Below are 22,412 nucleotides of genomic sequence, written 5' to 3'. Positions count from 1 at the left end.
GGGTACTGCACAGCTAGGAGGAATCTGTGGGTGCAAGGGAGCCGACGCCCCTCACATCCACGGCTTGGAGGAGCTCCGGGATCCCCAGAGAAAACTGATCTAGGCAACCTCCCTTCCGCCTCAGGCAGCTAGTTAGCGCCAAATAAAGACCTATCGGGTACAGCGAGCGAAGGCCGAGGATCTATCTCACGCTCACGCACAACTTCCCTTGGCGGGAGGCATTCGGACAGGCGCGCGCGCGCGCTGGCGGAAGGGGGTGGAGGGGAGTTTGTTCGTTCGCGCGCGCCCGGGAAAATGTTGCGCAGATTCTAAAATGGAACGTTGGCGGCGGCGTGATTGAGCGCGAGGGGGTGTGTGAGCGTGAGTAAGACAGGGAGGGACCCGCCTGCAGCTACCACCGCAACCACCACCTTCTTGCAGCCGGTCTCCCCCGTAACGGTACGGGGAGCAGCCACCTCCTCCTCCTTCTCCCTGCATGGAGCTGTCTGCTATCGGGGAGCAGGTGTTTGCGGTGGAGAGTATCAGGAAGAAGCGCATAAGGAAGGTGAGGACTGGGGGGGAGGCACCATCATCTTTTCCCCTCCCCATCCCGGCGCCCTCCCGGGCTGCACTGTAGTCAGGGGTGCCTGGAGGGGGCCTCCTCCAGAGCCTACTTCAGCTCTCCCATACGTGCACCGCAGTAGACCCCGCTCCTCTATCCTGCACCCTAGTACACCTCCTATGCTATAGGGGGTGTGGCAGACACTGGCCTCTACCTCCCACCCCGTGCTGCAGGCATCGGGACATCAGTATGTACCCCTACCTATGCTGCATGCGAGGGGGAGGGAGGCGTGGTGTTAGGCACTAGCACCATGCTGCAGGGAGGGGGCATGAGGGGGATCGTTGTCAAGCCCCCGTGCTGCAGGGCATCGGTATGCTTTTCTGTCACCATGTTACAAGTAGAGCTGTATGGTATGGGTCACCATCAGCTATTCCTCCAACATCCCAGAGATAGGACAGGTACCATTTTTTCCATATATGCATCTCTGCATGCTGTTCCATGCAGGGATGGAGAGAAAAAAGAGCTAGATGCAAGGCTTATAGGGGGAAAAGGCTCCCTGCCTGCTCTTCTTCCCCCTTTCCACAACTAGGTCATCTTTTCCTTTTACCACCTCCCGTTAAATGAGTAATGGCCTGAAGAACAGGCCCTCTTGCCAGATTTCCTGACCTCCCCTCTCTCATCCTCTGTTCTTCATGCCTATGGATACAAGTCTCTTTAGTGTGGCTTGTATCTTCAATTCATTCCGGATCTTAATTTGTAGTAAGGGTTTTTTGTTTTTTGGGTTTTTTTTGAAAAATGTGGGTGTGGGGAGAGAGGCACTGATGGAAAGGAGAGATGCCTGCATGTTTAACCTCGCACCTCTGCTACCTTAGGCAAGTCATTTTTGCACCATGTCTTCATTCTTGGGTGCTGAGTTGTACTTGTGGTTTTGAATGGGCACTTCTGCAGATGATGAGGTGATTGAAAAAAGCATAGTACAATGAATGCAAAATGTGTTTTGAAATTTTGGTGTGGGAGGGATCCTTGTATAAGAAAGCATGGCTTTGTGCTTAAATAGTAGAAGCGGGAGTTGAAGGAGCTGGGTTCCTGCTTCTGACATTGACTCTTTTGGTAACCTTGGGCCAGTTACTCAGGCCCCCCCCCCCCTTTTTTTTTTTTAAATGGACACTAATTTTATATACTGTTTTTGAATGCTCTGAAATGCTGGGGGCCTGTGACTTTTTTTCCAGGATGCTGAGCTCCCATTGACTTATACTGGAATTATCGGTGCTCAGCACTTATGAAATTCATGCTGGGGTGTGTCAAGTTGGGCATCCAAAATCAGTAGACACTCCTGAAAATGATGGGTTTGAATTTAGTGATTCAGTTTTCACAGCTGTAAATGAGGATGTAAAGGGCATTAACTACCTCATGGGATACTGTGAGGATTAACCCTTAAATATCTGTGAAGTGTCTTGAGATCCTTCAATAGAAGGCACCTTATAATGCAGTAGTTTTCAAACATTTGAAAACTGAACCTCCTTCAAAAAAATGAAACCAATCGCATGCTCTCCTTCCCCCCTGCAACTCATCGTGTGGTGTTAAATGCATCTTAATTTATACATTTTCCATGTCCTGCCCCCATAGGTATGTGTGTACACACCACACTTCAGGAAAAGCTTTATATGGGCAAAGTGGTGGTGTTATTTATTACTCAAATATTATATCAGTTGTACTTGAACTGATATCCAAACTCTTCCATTTCTTCTTTCTCACCCCTACATAGTGAACAAGTAAGTGGATACCTTTCAACTCAGCTTTGAATTGCTGTTTGTTCAGGTCAAAAGGTTGAGTGGCTTGGATGGATGGGACAGTGTTTGGGTAAAGCATGTAGCATCTGTAAGGGGACATGCCAAAGAGGCATTTCATAGCTTCTAAAATCTTGTATTTCTTCTGGCTTCTTATAACTACCCCCTCAGACACTTGTTCCATTACTGGCATGAGTCGTCTTCCCATCATGTTTACGCATGCTGACTTGTTGTAGGGTTGCTCGTGAGTTCTGGAGTTGTACACTGCATATTCTGGCTGCTTGTTGGAGGGTTGCTGGGGCTCCGCCTTCTAGTACATTAGTCACTTTCGAAGCACCTGCAGAGCTGTGCTCCCTGGTTGATAGTAGGGTCATTTGAGAGCACTAGGACTAAACACGCGTTTGTTTGGGAAACCTATGGATTATTCAGTTTAATGAAGAGAAGGCTTAACTTTTTTTAAAATATAGTGATGGGGAAAAGCTCTTCAGTGCACACTGTTGCCGGTGCAGACCAAAGGGCATTCTCTTGACACAGTTTCGCCTCTTCCTGTAATACCCTTTTTGGGTTGCAGGGCTTATCTCTTTTCTCTCTCTCTCTCTAGGGTAAAGTAGAATACCTGGTGAAGTGGAAAGGATGGCCCCCAAAGTAAGTATTTATCAGGGGTTTTTTTTTTCCTGCTTGTCAGTAATGACTCTGGCTGTATTTCTTTTCCTCGTACTATTAACATATATCCTCTTGTGCCTTGCTCCAAAAAAGACAGACAGCCCCAAACAAACCCTATGTACCTATATTCCTGACTAAATAAATGACAGGTGAGGCTGAAGCATGGTCCTGTATTGCTCAATTGTCTATCTCTTTTCTTTTGGTTATCCTCTTCCCTCTGAAACTGGCCTCTTGCTGGCTTTCTAGCCTTCCAATCCATCCATCTTAGATAGGAGAACTCCAAGGGAAACCCAGGTGCTGGGGTTTTAAGTGTTGCATTCAGTTGGAGGTGTTCATCTTTCCAGTTCAGTACTGAGAAGACCCCAATACATTACTAGGGGGTGGGGTTGCTTCTGGAAGTGCTTCCTTTTGGATAAGACACAAACTGTGAGCATTACCACTTATCATTAAAGATCCCCCGTCATGAGAGAAGGGGCACTGACTCCGATTACTGATCACAGTTCAAGTTCAGGGAATCTGTGGTGCCTTTTGAGATTCCCACTATTTTCCATTGGTTGTGGCTTATTTCTATTTTTGTCCTAAATGCTTTTTTTGTTGTATTGCTGTGCAGTGTTTACATCTACTTTAGTCTTCCCCAGAAGTGGCTGCATTTCAATTGGGAGTGACTTTTTAGGCAGGGAGCAATATGTAAAATGTCGTGAGATGAAGGGGATTATGTAAAATTGTTACTATATGAACTGCCTGCCTAATAGGACTAGTTCCCTCTCGGTCAATATGGACATCTGCCTTCATGCTTTTGTATATGTACCAATATTCAAAGAGAAATATACTGCACTTGCACATGCAGTCATGTTAGAAAAGTTGGTAAGGACAGAGGTCCACTAATAGGAACCCATCCCTATGATTGCAGGAAAATGACTGGGTAGGACATGCCATCCTAATATAATGGACTATCTAGATTCAGTGCTCCAGAAGAAGTTAAAATGTCCCAGAATGCCCTGTTTCTCCCCTCCCCCCCATGCATATAATGCCTATCTCTCTGGTTGGTGTGCGAAGGAAAAGATTTTCTTTCTGACTATAAATTCTGTGATCAGTTTAACCCTGTGCACTTGAACTGCACTATATGGCTATTGGTACTCAGCATCTATGCCGTTTTCTGTGGGTCTGCTGATTTTAGGGCTAACTTGAGCTTTGTGTATTCAGGCTTTCAGGACTACAGGTTGGGAGCATGTCTGTACTGCTAGAAGCACAGAACATTGGTGTTTATCCCATGTTACTTTCCACGGGTGCAGTGGTACCTGTTTAACTTCCACCTGGTTGTTAGCCAATGGGAATGGGTGGACTGAAGCTTGATCTCTTCTAAAGGACAGGGCAGCAGTTACCCCTTTTGCCTTCTTTTTTCCTCTCCCTCAGCCCTTGAGGTCCCCAGTGAAACAAAATCCTAGCATGGGCATTCGAACCCACAAAACCTCCTGGCTCAGGGGTGAGAGGCTTCCTTGTTTTGCTGCCATGACACCTCAAAACATAAAAATATCAAACCCTGTTGACTGGTATCTCCTTTTTTAAACTTGTCTATCCAGAGCTAGGATTGCTTAAAACCTAAATGCTTCAGTTGTTAACTCTCTTCCTTTACTCTGCCTTGATCTCTGAATGCTCTGTACATCCAGAGGTTTGCCGCATACCTAGGTGTTTACATCCTTGCCTTCCAGCACATCCCTTCTCCCCCTCCCCATCTTGGTTTTCTCTTTCCCTTTTTGTGAGGTTTTTTTGCCCTCCCTGATCTCATTACCAGTTATTCCATTATTCCCATTGTGGTTTTGATGGAAAGGGGTAAAGGTCAGGGCAAGTGGTACATTTGCTTCTTTCCTGTGCATTCCACATACCCCTCTACAATTTCCCTTATTGCCAGACCTCTCAAATCTCTGGGTTGCACTGCTGCAGGCAGGGACTTGAAGGGTTAGGGATCTGAGTCAGCCACAAGCTTGTTTACAACTTGTTTGAGGTAAGAGGAGGGGGAGGGGGGAAAGAAGATCATGTGATCTGTGTTTTTCAGTGTGTGTGCTCTCTCTGCAGTTCTGCTGCTGCAGCCTGGACTGTGTGTGTGTGTGTGTGTGTGTGTGTGTGTGTGTGTGTGTGTGTGTGTGTGTGGCGCAAATTGCACCATGTTTTTTTTATATGCAGTGTTTTGCCACTGCAGTGAGCGGGGGGAGGTGAACTGCAGAGGAAACACCCATAATTTTTTTTGGTAACAAATCCCCCTCCTCCTCTGCCCCCAGAAGAGGAACCCTTTACCTGATTTCTCCCCCTCCCCCTTCTGTAAAAACAAATGCCAAAATCTCTGGGTGGGAAGGAAAGAAACCTTCCTCTGCTCATATAACATCTTGACTTTGGCAGCTTGCAGATACAGAGACTGCTGCAGGATGCTTGGATGAAAAGATGGGGGAGAGTTTGTTAGGGTGGAGTAAGAAAGGAGGGAAGGGTCAGTTGACAGTGATGGGGAAGGCTGTCTGTACTTAACCCTGTGCTTTGTCCATAACCTTCTGGAATAAAGTACGTCTTAGAATTCCTGGGTTTCATACCTGTCCTTCTCCCTTGTTGACAGTTTCTAGAACCATCTTCAGGAGGAATTTCCCCTATGTTTTGTGTACCTCTTTTCCACCTCAGTGAATATTCCAAAACCCCACACACAACCTACATCTGCTCATCCAAAAAACAGACCATTCTGTAATAATTTGACTTGCTGCTCTGCTGCAGAGCTGTTTGTACAAACACCATGGTCCTGCATGCACTCTTTGGTACCACTTCTCTCTACCCCTCCTAGAAATTTATGAGTGAGAGTCCCACCACATGGATCACAGACCTTTTAAGTCTAGAAAATAAATCACTCGGGAACATTTGGTTCTAGAGCTACGTTCTTCTCCCTGTTTGGATAGGCATTCCAGACATACACCACCTCCATCCCCAGTCAAACATGTCCTATGTGACATTTAGCTCTTCCATGCCCTACCTCTTCTCTCTTTTTTTTTTGTTTGTTTTTTGTTTGTTTTTTGTTTGTTTTTAAAACAAACAGCATCCATGCTGAAAAATCCATTCAGCTATTTTAATGAATCCTTTCAGCTTCAATAATCTGAGGTACATTAACACAGGTGAAGCACCATATTTATGCTTAGGACTCAGTTAATCTTGAGCATCCTTTTCTCTTGAAAATCTCGCCAGGCCAGGCCCATTATCTTAGTGGTTAGTGCTCTGCCGCGCAGCAGAGCTGGATTTGCTCCCTGAGTTTGGAGGAGCACTGCGGAGCAGATTTGCTCAGCCTTCAGTGGTGAGAGCAGTTGATGATGCTCCTGCTGACTTTGAGGGGGCCTGTGGAGGAAAGCCCTCCCTGCTCTTTTACAAAGAGGGGATGACATAGGGTTTGGATTGTTTTTTGGAGGGGTGTATGTACAGGTGAAAATAGGTGATGGGAAGTCCCCAAAGCTCTAAAAGTGGTCTGGTTGGTCCCTGAGCTCCCACCTAAGAGTGATCTCTGCATGGGAGACATGTTCCAGGGCTTCAGCAATGCCCATAGCAGCCCTTGCAAAGATGTTTTATTGAAGTCTTTTTTCAAAATATACTTTTCATTTTTATTTCTTCAGATACAGCACGTGGGAGCCAGAAGATCACATCTTGGACCCTCGCCTGGTAGTGGCTTATGAAGAGAAGTAAGAGGGCTCATTCACTCTTCTCCCCTCCCCCCTCAACTGTTTTTGGAGGCAAACTTGGCAAACTTAAAATAAAAAAGTCCTGTAGGCACAGAATAAGTGGGTAGCAACAGCACAAGCATCTTCACTGTCCTGCCAATACACCTCTGTCGCCATCAAGGGTGACTACCTCTGGGAATGTCTAGTTCATTCTCCATGGCCCATTCAGCTCTGGGACTCTGCTGAGACTGGTAAGAAAGAAGTCCATGCCAGTCATGGTGGTTTTGTGATATGGACACTTGTTCTCACTGACCAGATGAGAGCTGTTGTGAACAACTTCAAGTCACTGCTTCCCTTGGCTGAATTTAAACAGGTGACATAGAGGTGAAAGGTACCATATCCCAACCTAGATCAGCTGAGCCGTGAAGCTTCTGTTCTAACAAAGTTTTCACTCCCATGAGAAGCAGCTCTGGGATTTTCTCCTCACTCATGATGCTGGCCAGTAGGGTTTGGTGAAGGAATTATGGGAACTAGCTAGGTACAGAGGGTGAAAGCCTAGTTGGGCCTTGTGCTGTGTTGCTTGGTTTTGTGATTTGTCATCTTGTATCTCATATTTCTCCTTCGCAGGGAAGAAAGAGACCGTGCATCAGGGTACAGGAAGAGAGGCCCTAAACCGAAGCGTCTCCTATTACAGGTACCCTTTCAGTCTTTCTGGTGTGTCCTCTCCTGTCTTTAGCCCCTCTTTTGCTGCATCTATAGGTCTTCCAGGGTGGAGCTGACTTTCTGTTTGCAATAGTAGGTCATCTGACTTTGTAGTAGGAAGAAAGGTGGTGGTTTTAAACATGATGGCTAACATGTTTTAAAATCCTAGTGTAGACAGGGCTAGCTGCAGTTTTAACTCACTTAGCTGACTGAGATGAACCCAAGGTGTTCCCATTGAAGGTATGCCTACATTCCCAACCTGGGTAGGCAGACTGTTAGTGGGGCTTATGCTAGCACACAGTGTGCACGTTGCAGCTCTGGAAGAGACTGGCTAGTCACCTGAGCTTCGCCAGCTAGCGTGTGTTAAAACTACAGTGTGCCCTGTGTATGCTAGGACTTTACAATGTGTTAGCTATCACATTGTTAAACCCCTTTTGTTCTAACGTGCACAAGCCCCCTTGGCTGCTTTGGGCTCTAAAAGCATCCTCCTGCTGGAGATTATCCCTATATGAGGAGTGGAGGAGATTTGTGCAGCACTCAGATATTCTGTTTTGTGGACGGTTGTCCAGTGAAGCTTGTGCTTCCATCTTAATCTTTATTTACAGCAAAGCTTTACCCACGCTCTGGCCCAAGTGGAGCTGGTCTGTAGAGGGTTGTTGTGTCAATGGAGGAATCAGATTAGAGCAAGTGGGTTCCAAAGGGCAGAAGTTGTGGTTGTAGGTAGGTGCCCAGCATGGCAGGGGAAGCAGTGGGCCAAGTAAGTACCTAAATAATTAGATTTCTGCCCTAAAAAGAGATGCTACTTGTTTGTGTGCTTGCTGGATTCAAACTGGGCCCTGGCCCTGGAGAGTGCCAGGGCTGTTAGTCAAATGGAGACAAAGTTCTAGCAACCCTGCACAAGTAACCATAATTTCTCTGCTCACTGCTGTGCCATGGAGGTGATCCTAGAAACTAGAGATAGGAAAGACTTATTGGATTGACTAGCCTACCCTTTTTGCAGACCTCTCCATGGTATTCTCTAGGGTATTTCCCCAATTTTAAACATCCCAAGCAATGACGCTTCCATCCTGTATTTATTTTTATTATGGCCAAGAGGCTCCAAATAAGCTCATGGCCCAGTTGTGTCCCATGGGCACTGAACAATCCCATAGTGAGAGGCCGCTCTTTCTCTGGAGACCTTACAAGACAGACAAAAGATGGGAGGGGAAATGGAGGCACAGAGGGGTGAAGTGACTTCTCCAAGGTCACTGAGAAGATCAGTGGCAGACACAAGATTAGAACCAGATCTTCTGACTCCCAGACCAGTGCCCAGTGCCTGACCAAGCTGTCTCAGGAGACTATTCTGTACAGTAACAACTTTTGCGGTTGGGATGGTTGACTTGATGCATTCATCTCAAACTTTCCTTCTGCTCAGTGACATCGCTGTACAACTCTCTCCTCCCTGAGCATTTATAAACCTGTAGACTCTCATCCCCCGCCCCTCTTAGCCTGGTTCCGTCCCGGCAAGTGACCTGAAACACACAGGTGCTTTTGTTCTGTTACTCTGGGATGACTGACCCTCCTGCTCCACTCCCATTCACAGAGGCTGTACAGTATGGACCTGAGGAGTGCCCACAAGGGAAAGGAGAAGCTCTGTTTCTCTCTATCACGGAGGTTTGGAGGAGGAGGAGGAAACAACCTGGTGGGGACCAAGCCAGGACAGGCAGAGCTATCAGAGAAGAGTGGGGGAGGGGTATTACCATTCCCACTCCGGAAGCAGCGAAAGAACCAGAAATATCTTCGGCTGTCGCGGAAGAAGTTTCCGCGCGTGTCAAGCCTGGAGAGCCGTAACCACCGGCGCGAGTTTTTCTTGAAGGAGTCAGTGGCATTAGAGGCTAGGCAGACTCCCAATGACTGGGATGCTACACAGCATGCTAGCAAAGAAGGTAAGGCCAAGGACCCCATTTGCCTGCTAATTCAGGGGCATGAGCATGACGATCTCTGATCTTGTTTACCAGACACACACACACGTGCTCTGCGTCCTGGGAATGTGGTTTGGGTCAGCTCTTTACGGTGTATGCAAAGGCTGTAGATGGCAAGGTTGTCCCCAAATGCCTCTGCAAGTTGTCTGGATGAATAACTCCGTTAATCTATCAGTCTGCTTCTGTGGTGTTGACACCTATGTGTTCTTATGTTGGTGGCCATCATCAGAGTATCAGAGTGCATGTCAAAGCTACTGCTGCCTGGGCTGCCTCCCCTCGCCACTGCTTTCCCAGAAATACGACACGGCTGTCTGCAGTGAGAAACTACGTGTCTTGTCATATTCCAGCATATATTCCTTCCCTCCCACCCCGATAAATGGATACATTTGCATACCCATCATGCAACAGCAATGCCACTTTAAGGCATGTGTGCAAATTGGGACCCCTGTACTCCCTCCCTTTACACTAATATTGTGCTAAATCACCAGATTTGAGAGTGAGGTGCAAAGGTAATTGGAACTTCATCAAAAGTCACAAGCGAAGTAGGATTGGTAAATGGATAGCAGACATCCAGGCAAATCCCGGGAGCTGCAGGGAGTGCTCCTGGCATCTGAGGAGGGGACGCACATCCCTCGGAGTCAGTAGCAAACTACTACCCTTGCAAAGTTTGAGCTTCTGACGATATGGCCTTCCTGATGAGATGTAAAACCAAAGTTCATGTCATTTGTGGTTGCTAAGAAAATCGTGGCACTCCTGGTAGGAGCAAAGTGTTACCCAAGTTAGAATTAGGCGGGACCCTGGGGCTAATTAGGTTCTGGCGAGCTACATTTTCCCTTCTGGTTTTAATTGGAGAAAGTACTCAACTTCCCCTCCACAACTGTCCTGTAGCGTCACTAATGCAGAACGGTTGTCTTGCTGTATATTGATGGTGGGTGATGTGATCCCTCGCTGTGCAGTCTGTAAAGCAATTTGGGATCTGAAGGCTGAAAGGTGCTAGAGAAATGTAAAACTATTTTTCTATTCTCCCCTCGACGTGTGCACATTCGGAATTCCGGTTAGTGTCTGGGTGAATGGACTCTTTCCGAGGTGAGAGTAGACACACCTCAGATATCTGAGACAGAAGCCAGGAAATGCCCAGTTAAGGGGTCCACATTCCATACCCAGGTGGGACAACAGGGTGCAGTACAGGTAAAGTAATAGAGAGGGGATGTTTCCCTCCCCTCTCTGTATATTTTTGTGGCTCTCTGGGTGTGGGGTTTGTTCAGTCTGTTCTTGAGTTTTTTACAGTGGGGGGAAGTGGAAGTGGGGGAGTATTTGGGTCCCTCACTTTGAGTGGCAAAGGTTAGGTATTCCAGGGGAGAGCAGATGTTTTTAGCCTCCGCCCCTCCCTGGGGAGGGAGTGAAGAGGGAGAATCTTGTATCCCTTTGGACCCCAAAGGAGTGGCATTGGTGGGCTTTGGAGAGAGTCACATCCAGCCCTTCCCTTGGCTGGATTGGAGGAACAATGGAGGAAAATTCTCAATTTGTCAGGGCTCCCTTAGGCCCCAGGGAACATAGGATGTCTGGGCCAAGCTTAAAAAAAGAGTTCTGAGTGTTATGGCTTTTGTTTGTTTAGGGTGGGGGTTTTTTTTTTTTGTTTGGGTTTTTTTGATGGGGTGGGGGATGAGTTTACACTGCAGTGAACACGTACACTAGCCAGGAGACCTAGTGGGCTGAGATCCAGGTGCCAGATATTCCCTCTAAAGTGGAATATTTTGGCTCCCGTTTGGAAAGAGGGTGGGGAATATATAATAAAAATGCTGATGGACCCTGTAAGCATGGTGATGCCACTGGGTGCTGTTGTGATATCAGCCTGCACAGATGATTGTGTGTCTGTCTGTCATTCTTTTGGTGCTCCCCCATCTTTCCCTCACCCTTCACTGTCCCATTATTATTCTCTCACCTCTTCCCCCTGCCCCTTACTTTCTTGGGGGGGGGGAGAAGGGCAGGGACGGGCGGGCACTTAGACACCTACAGTGCCTTGGAGCATGTGCAAACGTGGCACAGGTTGATGTCACCCACCTCTAGCCAGCAAGGATGCTCCTCTTCTGCTAACACCTCGTTCTTTTTCTAATGTGCTCTTATCCACCTCCTCCTCTGCAGTAGGTGTGGATGCAGTTGATGGCAGCCTCCCCTGGATCCCCACCCTGCCCCCCAGCGAAGTGACAGTGACCGACATCACGGCGAACTCCATTACCGTGACCTTCAGAGAAGCACAAGTGGCCGAGGGTTTCTTCCGAGACCGAAGTGTGCAGTTCTGAATCTCCATTTTTAATTGTCCTAATCAGATTTTTTTGGGGTGGGGTGATTATTTCACTCTTTTTAAAAAAAAAAAAAAAAAAATTCCAAAATGTTTCTTATAAAAATGTTTACAGAGGATTCCCCCTCTCTCCCCCCCGAAGTCTCATTGATTTTTCTTTTTCCCTTTCTGATACGCAAAAACAAAAGGCAATGTAGGGGGTGCCTGTGTTTTTTTGTTTGTTACAATATATATATACACTTGTCTGTCATTGCTTTGTCCATCTGAAAAACTGATACCCCTTTCCTTGGCAAAGACTCCTCTGGTGGGGCATCTTGAGAAAAGTTTCCTCTGTGTATTCCCTTTGCTCTGTTAGTTCTGGCAGCTGCATTTAGGGTGAGAGAGGACACTGAGATGGAGAAGGGGTTGGACCTACTGCTTGCTTCCCTGTTTTGCAGTTGATGTCCCTTGGATAAAGATGCTTCCTCTGGACATTACCTTCCCTATCTTCCTCCTCCCGCCCAGCTACTGCAGTGAGATGTAATGGACCTGATCACTTTAGGTAATTAGTCTGTTATAAGCTTCCTCCCTTCCTGATGTTTTACCTGTGGCCTAACGCTGTGGTGCTGGTGGAGGTATTGCAGATAATCTGCTTGCCTGGGAAAGTAGGACACTCCATTGCAAATATTGTAGGCAGCTGATGGTTACAGTGTGATTCCATGAAGCATGAAGGGATGTGTTCTTCTGTGTGATCCATTGGTCCTGTAACACATAAGAGAGTACGATTACTTTTGTAACCTCCTAGTTACAGTATATTGGCTACACATGCTCACTTTGGATTTTTGAGCCTTTAATAAAGGCAGCACTGTCAAGTGATTTAATCACCCTTTAGGGAGTATCTGTATATATTAACAAAGTGGTACTCATTCGTGTCTGTCCAGAGACCTTCCCAAAACTCTTCTCTCTGACCAGATCTAGAAATATGGTAAGGGAAAGATGTTTGTAACACTCTTCTCCCCGTCTCTTCCCACTGGGGGATTATGTTCTCCCAAGTTGAGAACCCCTGTACTAAAAGATTTACCAAACCCAGTATGGATATAAATATTGTTCCGAAACGGCTTTCATGAGTCAGTTTGAAACTGGTGGTGTGTCTTCTTGGGAAGAAGGGTTCACAGAGGGATTGAAACATTGGATTTCCAGCATTGCCAGGCACAGATAAAAGCATAGACCTAGTGCATGAGAACCAGGCAGTGAAACTGAACTTTAGTGGATCAATTTCCACTTCTAGTTAGTTTTTTCTTTGCTCTCTGATTAAAATTTATAGGCCAAAAGTAAATCGCATAAGGGCTGGGAGGACTTCTAAAATTCTTTAACTTTTAATTTATCCTGTAAAGTGATAAGAACTTTTGGATTGAGGGTCCTATTTATATTTTCCCTCTTTAACTTTGGTCCCCATGGTATCTGTGACCACATTCTTATTTTTTCTCTTTATCAAGGGAGCTTCTCTTTTAAACCCTCAAAAAGCTTTGCCAAGGAAAGCCATCGGCAGTTCTATGTACTCGGCCTAATCTTGCACTTGGGAGCGCATGGAGATTTGTGCTGGATTCTACCTGTGACATTTTGGGGTTTCTAAGAATTGCTGCATCTTCAAAGTTGATAGTTTAGCATCTGTTCGTGCATGCTCACTTGCTCTTCCTTCTTTAATTTAAACTTATTTAAATAACTTTACAATCTTTCTTCCTATAGAAGGCAAGAAAGGTAAGCTAGAGCCTAGCGGCAAATTGTGGGGCAATGTGCTACAGTGCAGCCTTGACTCTTTCTTCATTTATTTCCCTCCTTTAATATTCACCCCTTTCCTCACAAAAAATCACTTTTGTTTGCTGGTTTTATGCTATCTGAAGCTACTTTCCTACAGAGCAGAAGCTAAGTGTCAGTGGAGATCCTAAGTGCTGTTTCTCTGCAGCTCTTCCCCTGGAGAGCTTAGTTTTAGGCCTGCAGAATTTAGGAGTTCTGTAGTACTGATGCTTCTGGTCCTCCAAACACCTGCTTTTTACAAAGGCTTTGAACTGCCTCCAAGCTTTCTCTAAATGCACATTTTACCTCTAACAGGCCGTAGCTGCTCAGAGGATACTAAGATTCACCCTCCATTGTCTGGATTGTACTGCCTTCCACCAGGTCATGGCCCTTGCAGGACTGATTGACAGGCCCTGTATTTTTTGGGTGTCTCCATGCAGATATTTTTGTCCCCCAAAATAAACATACAGTGGGAGATGCAGGAGAATGCCCCAGCTCTTAAGTTTTTATTAGTGGGGAATTTTGAGAAGGGGGGAACCTGAGTGATTTGTGGGGGAGAGGTAATGAGCACCTGTATTTCCTACTGACTTCTCTATGGGTTGGAGGTGCTCAACATGTCTGAAAATCAGGGTGACTTTGATTCAGGTGTATATAATTAATCTTCTAAATCTATATGCACCTGAGTTTGATAAACTTAGGCCCCCAACTCATCATTCCATATCTTTGTAGGGTCTAGAAGAGTTTGGTTTTTAACTCTTTTTTTTTTTTTTTTCTTTCTTTTTTCTTTTTTAATGTGGGTATGGCCTCCTACACACTTTTCCCAGTTTAGTCCAGAAATACTGCAAGAAAAGCTCTTGGTTGTGGATGTTTCCAGCCCTGGCCAAAATCTGGGAAGCAGCAGAAATCTTATAAAGGGCAAGAAAAAGGCTTCTTCTCTCACCAGACTTCTGTTCTGCTTTTCTCTGTCCTTGGTGTCACCTTCTATGCACCCATTGAGATATTCCAGACCAAAGAATTCTGTCTTGACATTCATTTTTCTTTGGAAAAAAACCTTTTTGTAAACGTGTCTGTAAGTGGAAGCTCTGGAGCCCTTGCAAATGGGATTCACCCACTGCTTCATTTTTTAACCCTTTTGTAGCTGTTTGCTTCTGCCGCTCCTGATGGCTAATATTCTCTCCTGATCATAAAAATGATTAAGGAGATCTCTTGGTAGCTGTACTACCTTATGCCCAAGTCACTGGGGAGGTAATCCATTTCCGGTTCAGATGCAGAGCCTTGCTGATGTGAGAGTTGGTTTTCGGGGGAGGGGGTGTGGGGAAAACAAGGAGGGGAAGAGGAAGTTTGTGGTAGGAAACTAAGCATCTATCTTATCGATTCTGACACATCTTTAGCAAGGTTTGCATATTATAAAAATCAATGTTTGTAACAGAATGGTTTTATTGTTTTAGTCTCTTTAAAGTGTGGTTCTCTTCTGAAGAGTGACTGGAGAAATGGTGGCGTGGGTTCTAAGGTGGTGGAATGTCAATGATTTTCAAATCAAATGCGCTCAGTTTACAAGTGCAAAGTTTCTTACCTGCAAACTCAGCCTGGAATCTGAAAGTCAAATGGGGGCCTTGTTTCTTGTGTCACAAAAATCCAAGAGTCTGTGATTGGAACTTCACTAACTATTATGTTTGTTGCCAATATTGAGTCCATTTGGAGCTTAGTTTAATGATTCTGTTTGAAATATGAGCCAGAACAGAATCCAGCTGATTCTCCTATAGTACTGTTGACTGTAAGGCTGAAGCAATGCAGACTGACCTCAGCCGGCAGAAAGAACTGAATCACACACAAAGCAGGTCTCTTTAGTAAGAAGGGGCTGTTCTTACATAGTCAGTTTTCAGAACAGAACTGCACTGTAAGAACTTGCCAGCAGTACTTAGGGCAGGCAACGCTTGTTTTATGCCTCAGTTCATAGTGGTGTTTTATTTGTTTGCATTATGGCCACACTTAGGAGCTGTAGTTAGATTGGTACTCCATTGTGCTAGGCACTGTACAATCATTTATTGAAGACAGTCTTCAACCCAAATTGTTTATAATCCAGGTATATTTTTTCCCCTAATACATTGCATCCCCACACCTCTGTATTTTTAATTGATTCATCAGAGCACCAACTACAAATGATTAGTGGCATCTTAAGGTGTGTCTGCACTGCAAAAAACAACCCCCCGGAACCGAGTCTCAGATCACAGGTCAATTGACTTGGGCTCATGCTACCGGGCTAAAAACAGTGTAGACGTTCACATGCTAGCCGAGCGGGAATGTCTACACAGCTGTGGTTAGCCCTGTAGCATGAGCCCAAGTCAGTTGATCCAGGCTCTGATACTTGCTGCCTCAGGTCTTTTTTTTACTGTGTAGATGTATCCTTCGTAGTCCTGTGTCTCCAGCACACCCCTTATTCTCCTGTAGTCACTTGGGCCATTGGACTTGTCAAGTCTGAGTTGTTTTCCAGGGCAGACAGGATGTAATTCCTTTTGCCAAAATAAACCCAAGCCTGCCAGTGAAGTGACCCTGACTAAGTCAGAGCCTCAGACAGAAACGAACATGTAATTAACATATCAGAACAGGGTGTTTTTTGTTTTGTAGTTAGTGTTGTGAAACTGTGCAGAAAGATTTTTCTGGTGTGTTTGACTGAATGTGTGAACTTTGGTTTTGACCTCATGGGGCCCCTGGCCCTAGTACTGCTTCCTGCTCTACCCCAGCCCCACCCGTAGTCCTGTGTGTGACGGTTTAACTGGAATAGAGAGAGTGGCCTCATGTAAGCTGAAAAATAGGCAGGCTGCTCATAGAAGGTACTTGATGCAACCACAACAGAGATTGGGATGAGGAAACAGGGTTAATGGCTGTGAGCAACAGCCCAGGTTTGATAGTTAGGGCGGGGGGCCCCTTTGCTGAATTTTAATTTCATGCTTTTGAAGCAGGGAAGAAGCAAAACCACCTTTCTAAAAATTGTGACATTTCCTTCTGTTCCTTCCTATTCCATGTAGCCTTCCTGCAGCCTAGGAAGGAGGGCAGTGTAGCTTTCTGGTAAAGTGTGGGGGCTGCCCAGTGAATGGAGCTCTGAACTTGTAGAGTTTGGCATTCCTTGGTCTCCAGAGTTGTGTGGATGTGTGTACCATATCCTCATTGTCAGTAATGCCCTCGGTGGACTGTTCAGGACAGACCATTGGGTAGAATGCCTGTTACTTCAGGGAGAGAATATATTGCAGTGCAGGAAGTATCGTTGACTTGCAAGATCCTCCCAGAGTCATCATGCCGATGCTTTCCATTAATAAAATCAGATGCTAAAGTGATTTTGTTGTTGGAGTCTACGTTGTGCTCCCATCCTTTGCAAGACCCAGTTCCGACAGTAATTAATGGCTTCGTTCGGCTGGCCAGTTCCTTCTGTGCACTCCACACTGGCCTGTCACAGCTATTGGTTTTGCCACAGATTTGTTCACTTTTTGGTTGGCGTGAAAAGATGAGAACATTAGATGAAGATGAGTGTTGGGCAAGGATGTGCAAGGGGAGAGGGAATGTCTAGGAAATGGAGTGTCTCTGTCTTCAGTGTAGCCAGTGTATTCAAATGCAGACTTTTCCTATCTCTTCACTTCCTTCTCTCCTGTAGGTCTTCACTGCCCTGCCATCAGCATTTTAGAAGGATTAAGTGGCACTCCTCTGTGTGTTTTGAATGGGTCCTGAGTAAGTGAGCATGTGTGGAGAGAGTTGTTTGCTTCTGTGTTAAGTAGCTATGTCTTTTGTGGTGAGGGAAAGCAGAGACTTATCTTTGTGGGGGAGGGATGTAAGCAACATGCCAAGCAGGTGGATGACAGTTTAGATCCCAGCAGTTTTTAGAAAGGAAAATGCAGGTGATGGGAACAGATTGCTGCACTGTACGTGTTCGCATGCCAATATCTCCCAGAGCACAGTGATCTAAAACCAATTCTCTTGTATGTCAGAGGGTCTATGTTCTCCTCTGCCTCTCTGAGCTCAAATGCCCATAAGCCAGGGCTGCAGCCCTCATGCAGAAGGAGAATGACTGACTGTCCCGGATGCTTAACCACTCCAGTGAAACCTAAACTCTTGGGTAGGGGGAAGTGGCTCTGGGACTTGCCATAGAGATGAGTATTTGTAAAGCAGGGTAGGTTGCCAACTCATCTGAACAGTCATGGGGAGGGTAGGTGGGGGGGAGGGGCCGACATAAAGGAAGATGAGGTTCTGAACAAATGCTAACATCTAATTCAGACTCTTCCTTAGGATAAGGACTGTTTCCTAGGGAGTTGGCCACTTCCGCCGCATCCTGGATTTCTGAAAGTGCAATGGCTTTGGTGGTGATAGTGGCTCCCTGGACGATCAGAAGTAGCACAGAGCGACTGCACCCAGTAATGGAAGCTGGTAGTGGCTGGCTTTTGAATGGGAGACAGAACTACTGTACTTGCCAAATGGATAGGTAGAAAGCACATGTTCAAAGAGTGGGTTTGCTGCTTCCATTAATTGTGGGCTACTTGTTACCCTGCCTGTCTTTTTTTAGAAAAATGCACTTTCCCATCCCACAACTGTGTGGGTGCTGGAGGTGCCAGATTGACACATTGGGGGAGCGGCACTGAGTGATGGTCAGAAACCTGGCCTTTTAAAATCTATCTGTTCTGTGTCATTTTAGTGCCAACACTGGTGGAGGATTGAGGGCGATTAGAGTTTTGGAGGGGGTGGGGAAATGGGTTAACCAGAAATGTAGTGGTAGGACCAAAAATGGTCTCAAATCTGTAAAAATGTTAGTCTGCTTTTTTGGCTTTTCTTAAGTCAAGGCTGAAGTATGTTTGAAGCACTTTGAAGATGCAAAGCACTAGGCACGCCGAGTACTCTTACTGCCTCTTTTGAAAAGTGGCATTTGAAAAGGGAAAGATGTATCCATTTCAGGCCACAGGCTATTCCTTATCTCCTTTCCACAGCTGCCATCCAGCCCTTTGTATCCCTTCCATGGTGTAGGGTGAGTTTGCGACTCTAGGCATGCTAAATGAAGAAGGGTACAATAAAAGAGGGGAGAAGACTTTAAAAGTCCACATCCATCTTCAGAACCCATTTCCCTTACTACTTGCTGTACATAGGGGAATAATGAGGTTCTGTTCTCATGTTAAGGGTTTTTTAACAAAAAAGGTAGTCCCAGGGTTCAGAGATGGCTGAGAAGTGATCCAGTAGGTTTCTTCCATCCCTAGTTTTGGATGCATCTTTTTAGTTCTCTTTTTCTGACAAATTGCACTTTAATAGCTTATTGGGAAAGGGAGGCGTGCAAAACTCTTTGGGGTAGGAGCAACCCAACAGCTGGTTTCGGTGGCTGCTGGACACCTCCTCTGGGTTATCGTCTTGCTTCACGTCCAACAGAACAGGAGCAAAGGAACTTGCGTTAACAAAATTACAAAGCTGAGGCTTTAAAAAAACAAAAAGCTAAGTTGAACATTTTAGCTGGCTATGTAGGGAGATTTACTTAGTAGCAGGCCCTGTGTTTGGAGGAACCCCAATCTCCTTGCTGGCTGTGCAGCACTGGCTTCTCCCATGCTCCTGCACTGCTTGGTTTGGGTCCTTCTAAGACTGCTATGTGACTTCACTGCCTATATGCTTGTTTTCCACCAGGGATGGGGTTGGGGAAGATTATTTTTATTCTTGGCATGATAGAGCACCTGAGTCTTTGCACAAGAAAGCTTCCTTTGCACAGAATGAGCTTCTAGCTTTTGTACAGACTAATTGAATGTATTTGGGCAAGGGGGGAGGGAGGGGCTGAGGGAATGAATCAATTACAAACAAAACCCCGAAGTATAATGCCTTTTCTGAATGAGTGCTTGTTGTAAATGGAGATTGTAATACAAACGGGAGGACAGGTTTAGTTACAATTTGACGCAAAGTGTGGTTTTATTTTTGTACTGATATGGACAAGATACTGTACAGCATCTATTTATTTAGATGATTTATGTGGTAAATGTTGCAAACAGTTATTAAAATATTAAATATGAGAACTGACATTTAACTAATGGCCTGTTTCTGTGTTGTCATTTCCCCCTTAATTCTGCAACTCCATTCTTTCTATCTCTGCTGACCTCTCTCTTTGGGATGAATGTGTAGTAGTTGTTGGCTTAGGAGAGATGGAAATCACATGTGCATGATGAACAGGGCCGAGGGATCATGTTTAATAAGGGCACTTTCTGACAACACCTTCCTTATTGGACCGTCTCAAGCAGGTTAGGCTTTTTATTCATTTTAAACGTGGAAAGTGAGTTGGAGCCGTAAAGAAAAGAACCTTTAACACAAAAGTGTAAAGCTCCTTCATGGATCAGAATAAAAGGCAAAGCCACCCTACATTTGCCTGGATATTTTCGAAAACTTACATAAATAGCAGCAGAGTCCCAGCTAAAATGGCATTGTTGCCAAATAGTGACAGTGCAGGGTTGGACTGATTTATTTAACCACTTGCCTGCTGTCGTCACCACCACCATAAGGGGAAGAAAGAGGATCTGGGGAATTATAGACCAGTCAGCTTACCTTCAATACCTGGAAAGTTTGTAAGCACATAGAGGAAAACACAGGGATAAGTAATAGCCAGCATAGATTTGTCAAGAACAAATCATGCCAAACTAATCTAATTTCTTTCTTTGACAGGGTAGCCACCCTAGTGGATAAAGGAGAAGTGATAGATATGATACCTTGATTTTTAGTCAGGCTTTTGATGCAGTCCCTTATGATATTCTCATAAGCAAAATAGTAAAATATGGGCTAAATTAAATTATAAGGGTAGGTGCACAACTGCTTGAAAGACTATTCAGAGCAGTTATCAATGGTTTTGCTGTCAAACTGGGTCGTCATATCAAGAGGGATTCTGTAGGAGTCTCTACAGGGTTTGGTAATATTCAGTATTTTTATAAACAACTTGGAGGACTGAGTAGAAGTGAGTACACTTAGAATTTGTGGTGACAGCCAAGCTTGGAGGGATTACAAGCACTTTGGAGGACCGAATTAAATTTCAAAATGATCTTGATATATTAAAGAATTGGTCTGAAATCAACAAGATGAAATTCAGTAAAGAGAAGTGAAAAGAACACTACACTTGCAAAGGAAAAAATCAAAAGAACAAATACAAAGTGGAAAAATACAATACTGGCTAGGCAGCTGTATTGTGGAAAAGGATCTGGAGGTTATAGTGGATCACAAAGTGAATGAGCCAACAGTGTGATGTTTGAAAGGCTACTATTCTGGGGTGTATAAATAGGAGTGCTGTATGTAAGTCACTGGAAGTAATTGTTCCACTTGGCACTGGTGAGGCTTCAGCTGGAATATTGTCTGGCTTTGGCCACCACACTTGAAAGAAGTGAACAAATTGGAGAGAGTGCCAGAGGAGAGCAACCAAAGAGATTTTGAAAACATGACCTATGAGGAAAGGCTGAAAGAATGGGGCCTGTTTAGTCTAGAGAAGTCTTCAACTGTGTAAAAGGTAGTTTATAAAGCGGACCAGCAATCAGTTGTTCTCCATGTCCACTAGGACAAGAAGTAATGGGCTTAACTTGCAGCAAGAGAGATTTAGGTTAGATATTAGGGAAAAACTTTAACTATAATGATAGTTAAGCTCTGGAACAAGTTACCAAGGGAGGTTGTAGAATCCCTTTCTATGGAGGTTTTTAAGAATAAGTTAGACAAGCATTTGTTTGGGATGGTCTAGATATACTTAATACTGCTTCAGCATGAGGGGGTGGGGTGATGGAATGGACTGATGACCTCAAGATCCCTTCCAGCATTGCTGTTATTCTGTACAACACAGAATGCACCTGCTGGGTATCCACAAGTAAATCCATGGGGCTGGCATCTCTGCCCAATGTTCTGTGTGCACTGCTTTAGGATTGGTTGGATTCCAAATTGCTGGGCTAGAAAGGGAGACACTGATTTTTTTTCTTCCTCCTCTCTAGCTGTTTCTGAAGGAAAGCCTGGCGTGGTGTGGAAACTGTTTAATCAACAGAAGCTCCTGGAGTGCAGGAGGGGCCCTCCAAAAAATACAGGACCTCAAGAGATCATTTGCATTGTTTGCACCTAGGACTATCCCTGCTTCTTTGTACATTGAGATGAAACACACTCACCTACTGTCCTAATGAATGTGCAAGGTGAGATGCACTTGATGAAAAAGGCCTGGTCTATCGTTTTTAACCAATATAACTGTGTGAATTTTTTTAACCAAACGATATATGGTACAGTCCTTAGCATGAATCAATTATACTGGTATAAAGATACACTAGAATATTTATGAACACCAGAGTTATAAACTGACCAGTCAGTCACACACCTCATTTGGAACTGGAAGTATGCAAACAGGCACTAGTGGCGGGGAGGGGGGGAGCAAATACAAGTACTGTTAAACTACTAAAAAATAAAGGGAAAGTTTAAAAAAAAAAATGACAAGATCAGGAAACTTTCTGTGCTCGTTTCATTTAAATTAAGATGGTTGAAAGCAGCATTTTTCTTCTACATAGTAAAGTTTCAAAGCCGTAATAAGTCAATGTTCAATGTAAACTTTTGAAAGAACCACCATAATGTTTTGTTCAGAGTTATGAACATTTCAGTTACAGACAACCTCCATTCCCAAGGTATTTGTAATTCTGAGGTTCTACCGTACATTATGTGGCAAAGCTTGCTCCCCTTCCTATATCAGCTATAAGAGTAGAAGCACACTCAGACTTATAACAACATCCATCTTAGTGGCTGTTACTGCTTTAACTATACTGCTATAGTTAAAGTGGTACACTGTGTGTAGATAAGCTCCAATTCTAACACCCCCCCCCCTCCGCCTCCCCATTGATTTCAAACAGAATTGTGAATGTAAGAGATGTGACCTAATTATGCTTCATGAATCAAACTAGAACCCTGGGTAGGTCAAGAGAACATAATTAGGTTGCACCTGAAGTGCAATAGGAAAATAGGCTTTAATTGTGAGAAAGGGACATCACACAGAGAGTG

General features: G+C 44.9%; 1 protein-coding gene across 8 annotated transcripts; it reads left to right on the top strand.

The window, feature by feature from the left end:
- The first annotated feature begins 130 nt into the window (after positions 1–130).
- On the top strand, positions 131–21,768 carry CBX7 (chromobox 7). 8 transcript variants are annotated; one of them, XM_067559504.1, is made up of 8 exons: positions 131–544; positions 2,930–2,973; positions 6,627–6,692; positions 7,299–7,365; positions 8,956–9,298; positions 11,480–11,620; positions 12,071–12,174; positions 21,371–21,768. In XM_067559504.1, the coding sequence occupies exons 1-7, from the start codon at positions 476–478 to the stop codon at positions 12,154–12,156; spliced, it is 816 nt and encodes a 271-aa protein (XP_067415605.1). In that variant the 5' UTR covers positions 131–475; the 3' UTR covers positions 12,157–12,174; positions 21,371–21,768. The 8 variants fall into 8 exon arrangements, 6 of the variants coding, with proteins under 6 accessions (XP_067415605.1, XP_067415602.1, XP_067415604.1 ...); XM_067559501.1 differs by having other exon boundaries at positions 134–544; positions 11,477–11,620; XM_067559503.1 differs by lacking the exon at positions 21,371–21,768 and adding an exon at positions 14,231–19,436 and having other exon boundaries at positions 134–544; positions 11,477–11,620.
- Positions 21,769–22,412: the final 644 nt, after the last annotated feature.

The sequence above is a fragment of the Emydura macquarii genome, unplaced genomic scaffold, assembly GCF_026122565.2.
Source record: "Emydura macquarii macquarii isolate MOO-44397 ecotype Brisbane River unplaced genomic scaffold, CSIRO-AGI_Emac_v2 contig_2205, whole genome shotgun sequence".
NCBI classification, from domain to species: Eukaryota; Metazoa; Chordata; order Testudines; family Chelidae; genus Emydura; species Emydura macquarii.
This window is presented reverse-complemented; position numbering and strand designations above follow the sequence as displayed.

What these genes read in the sequence shown, in the direction of transcription:
- CBX7 (XM_067559501.1), top strand. Translation starts at nt 476, where the DNA reads ATGGAGCTGTCTGCTATCGGGGAGCAGGTGTTTGCGGTGGAGAGTATC. An exon ending in TGGAAAGGATGGCCCCCAAA is followed by an intron (nt 2,974 to 6,626) that starts GTAAGTATTTAT and finishes TTATTTCTTCAG; the next exon opens with ATACAGCACGTGGGAGCCAG. An exon ending in GTAGTGGCTTATGAAGAGAA is followed by an intron (nt 6,693 to 7,298) that starts GTAAGAGGGCTC and finishes TCTCCTTCGCAG; the next exon opens with GGAAGAAAGAGACCGTGCAT.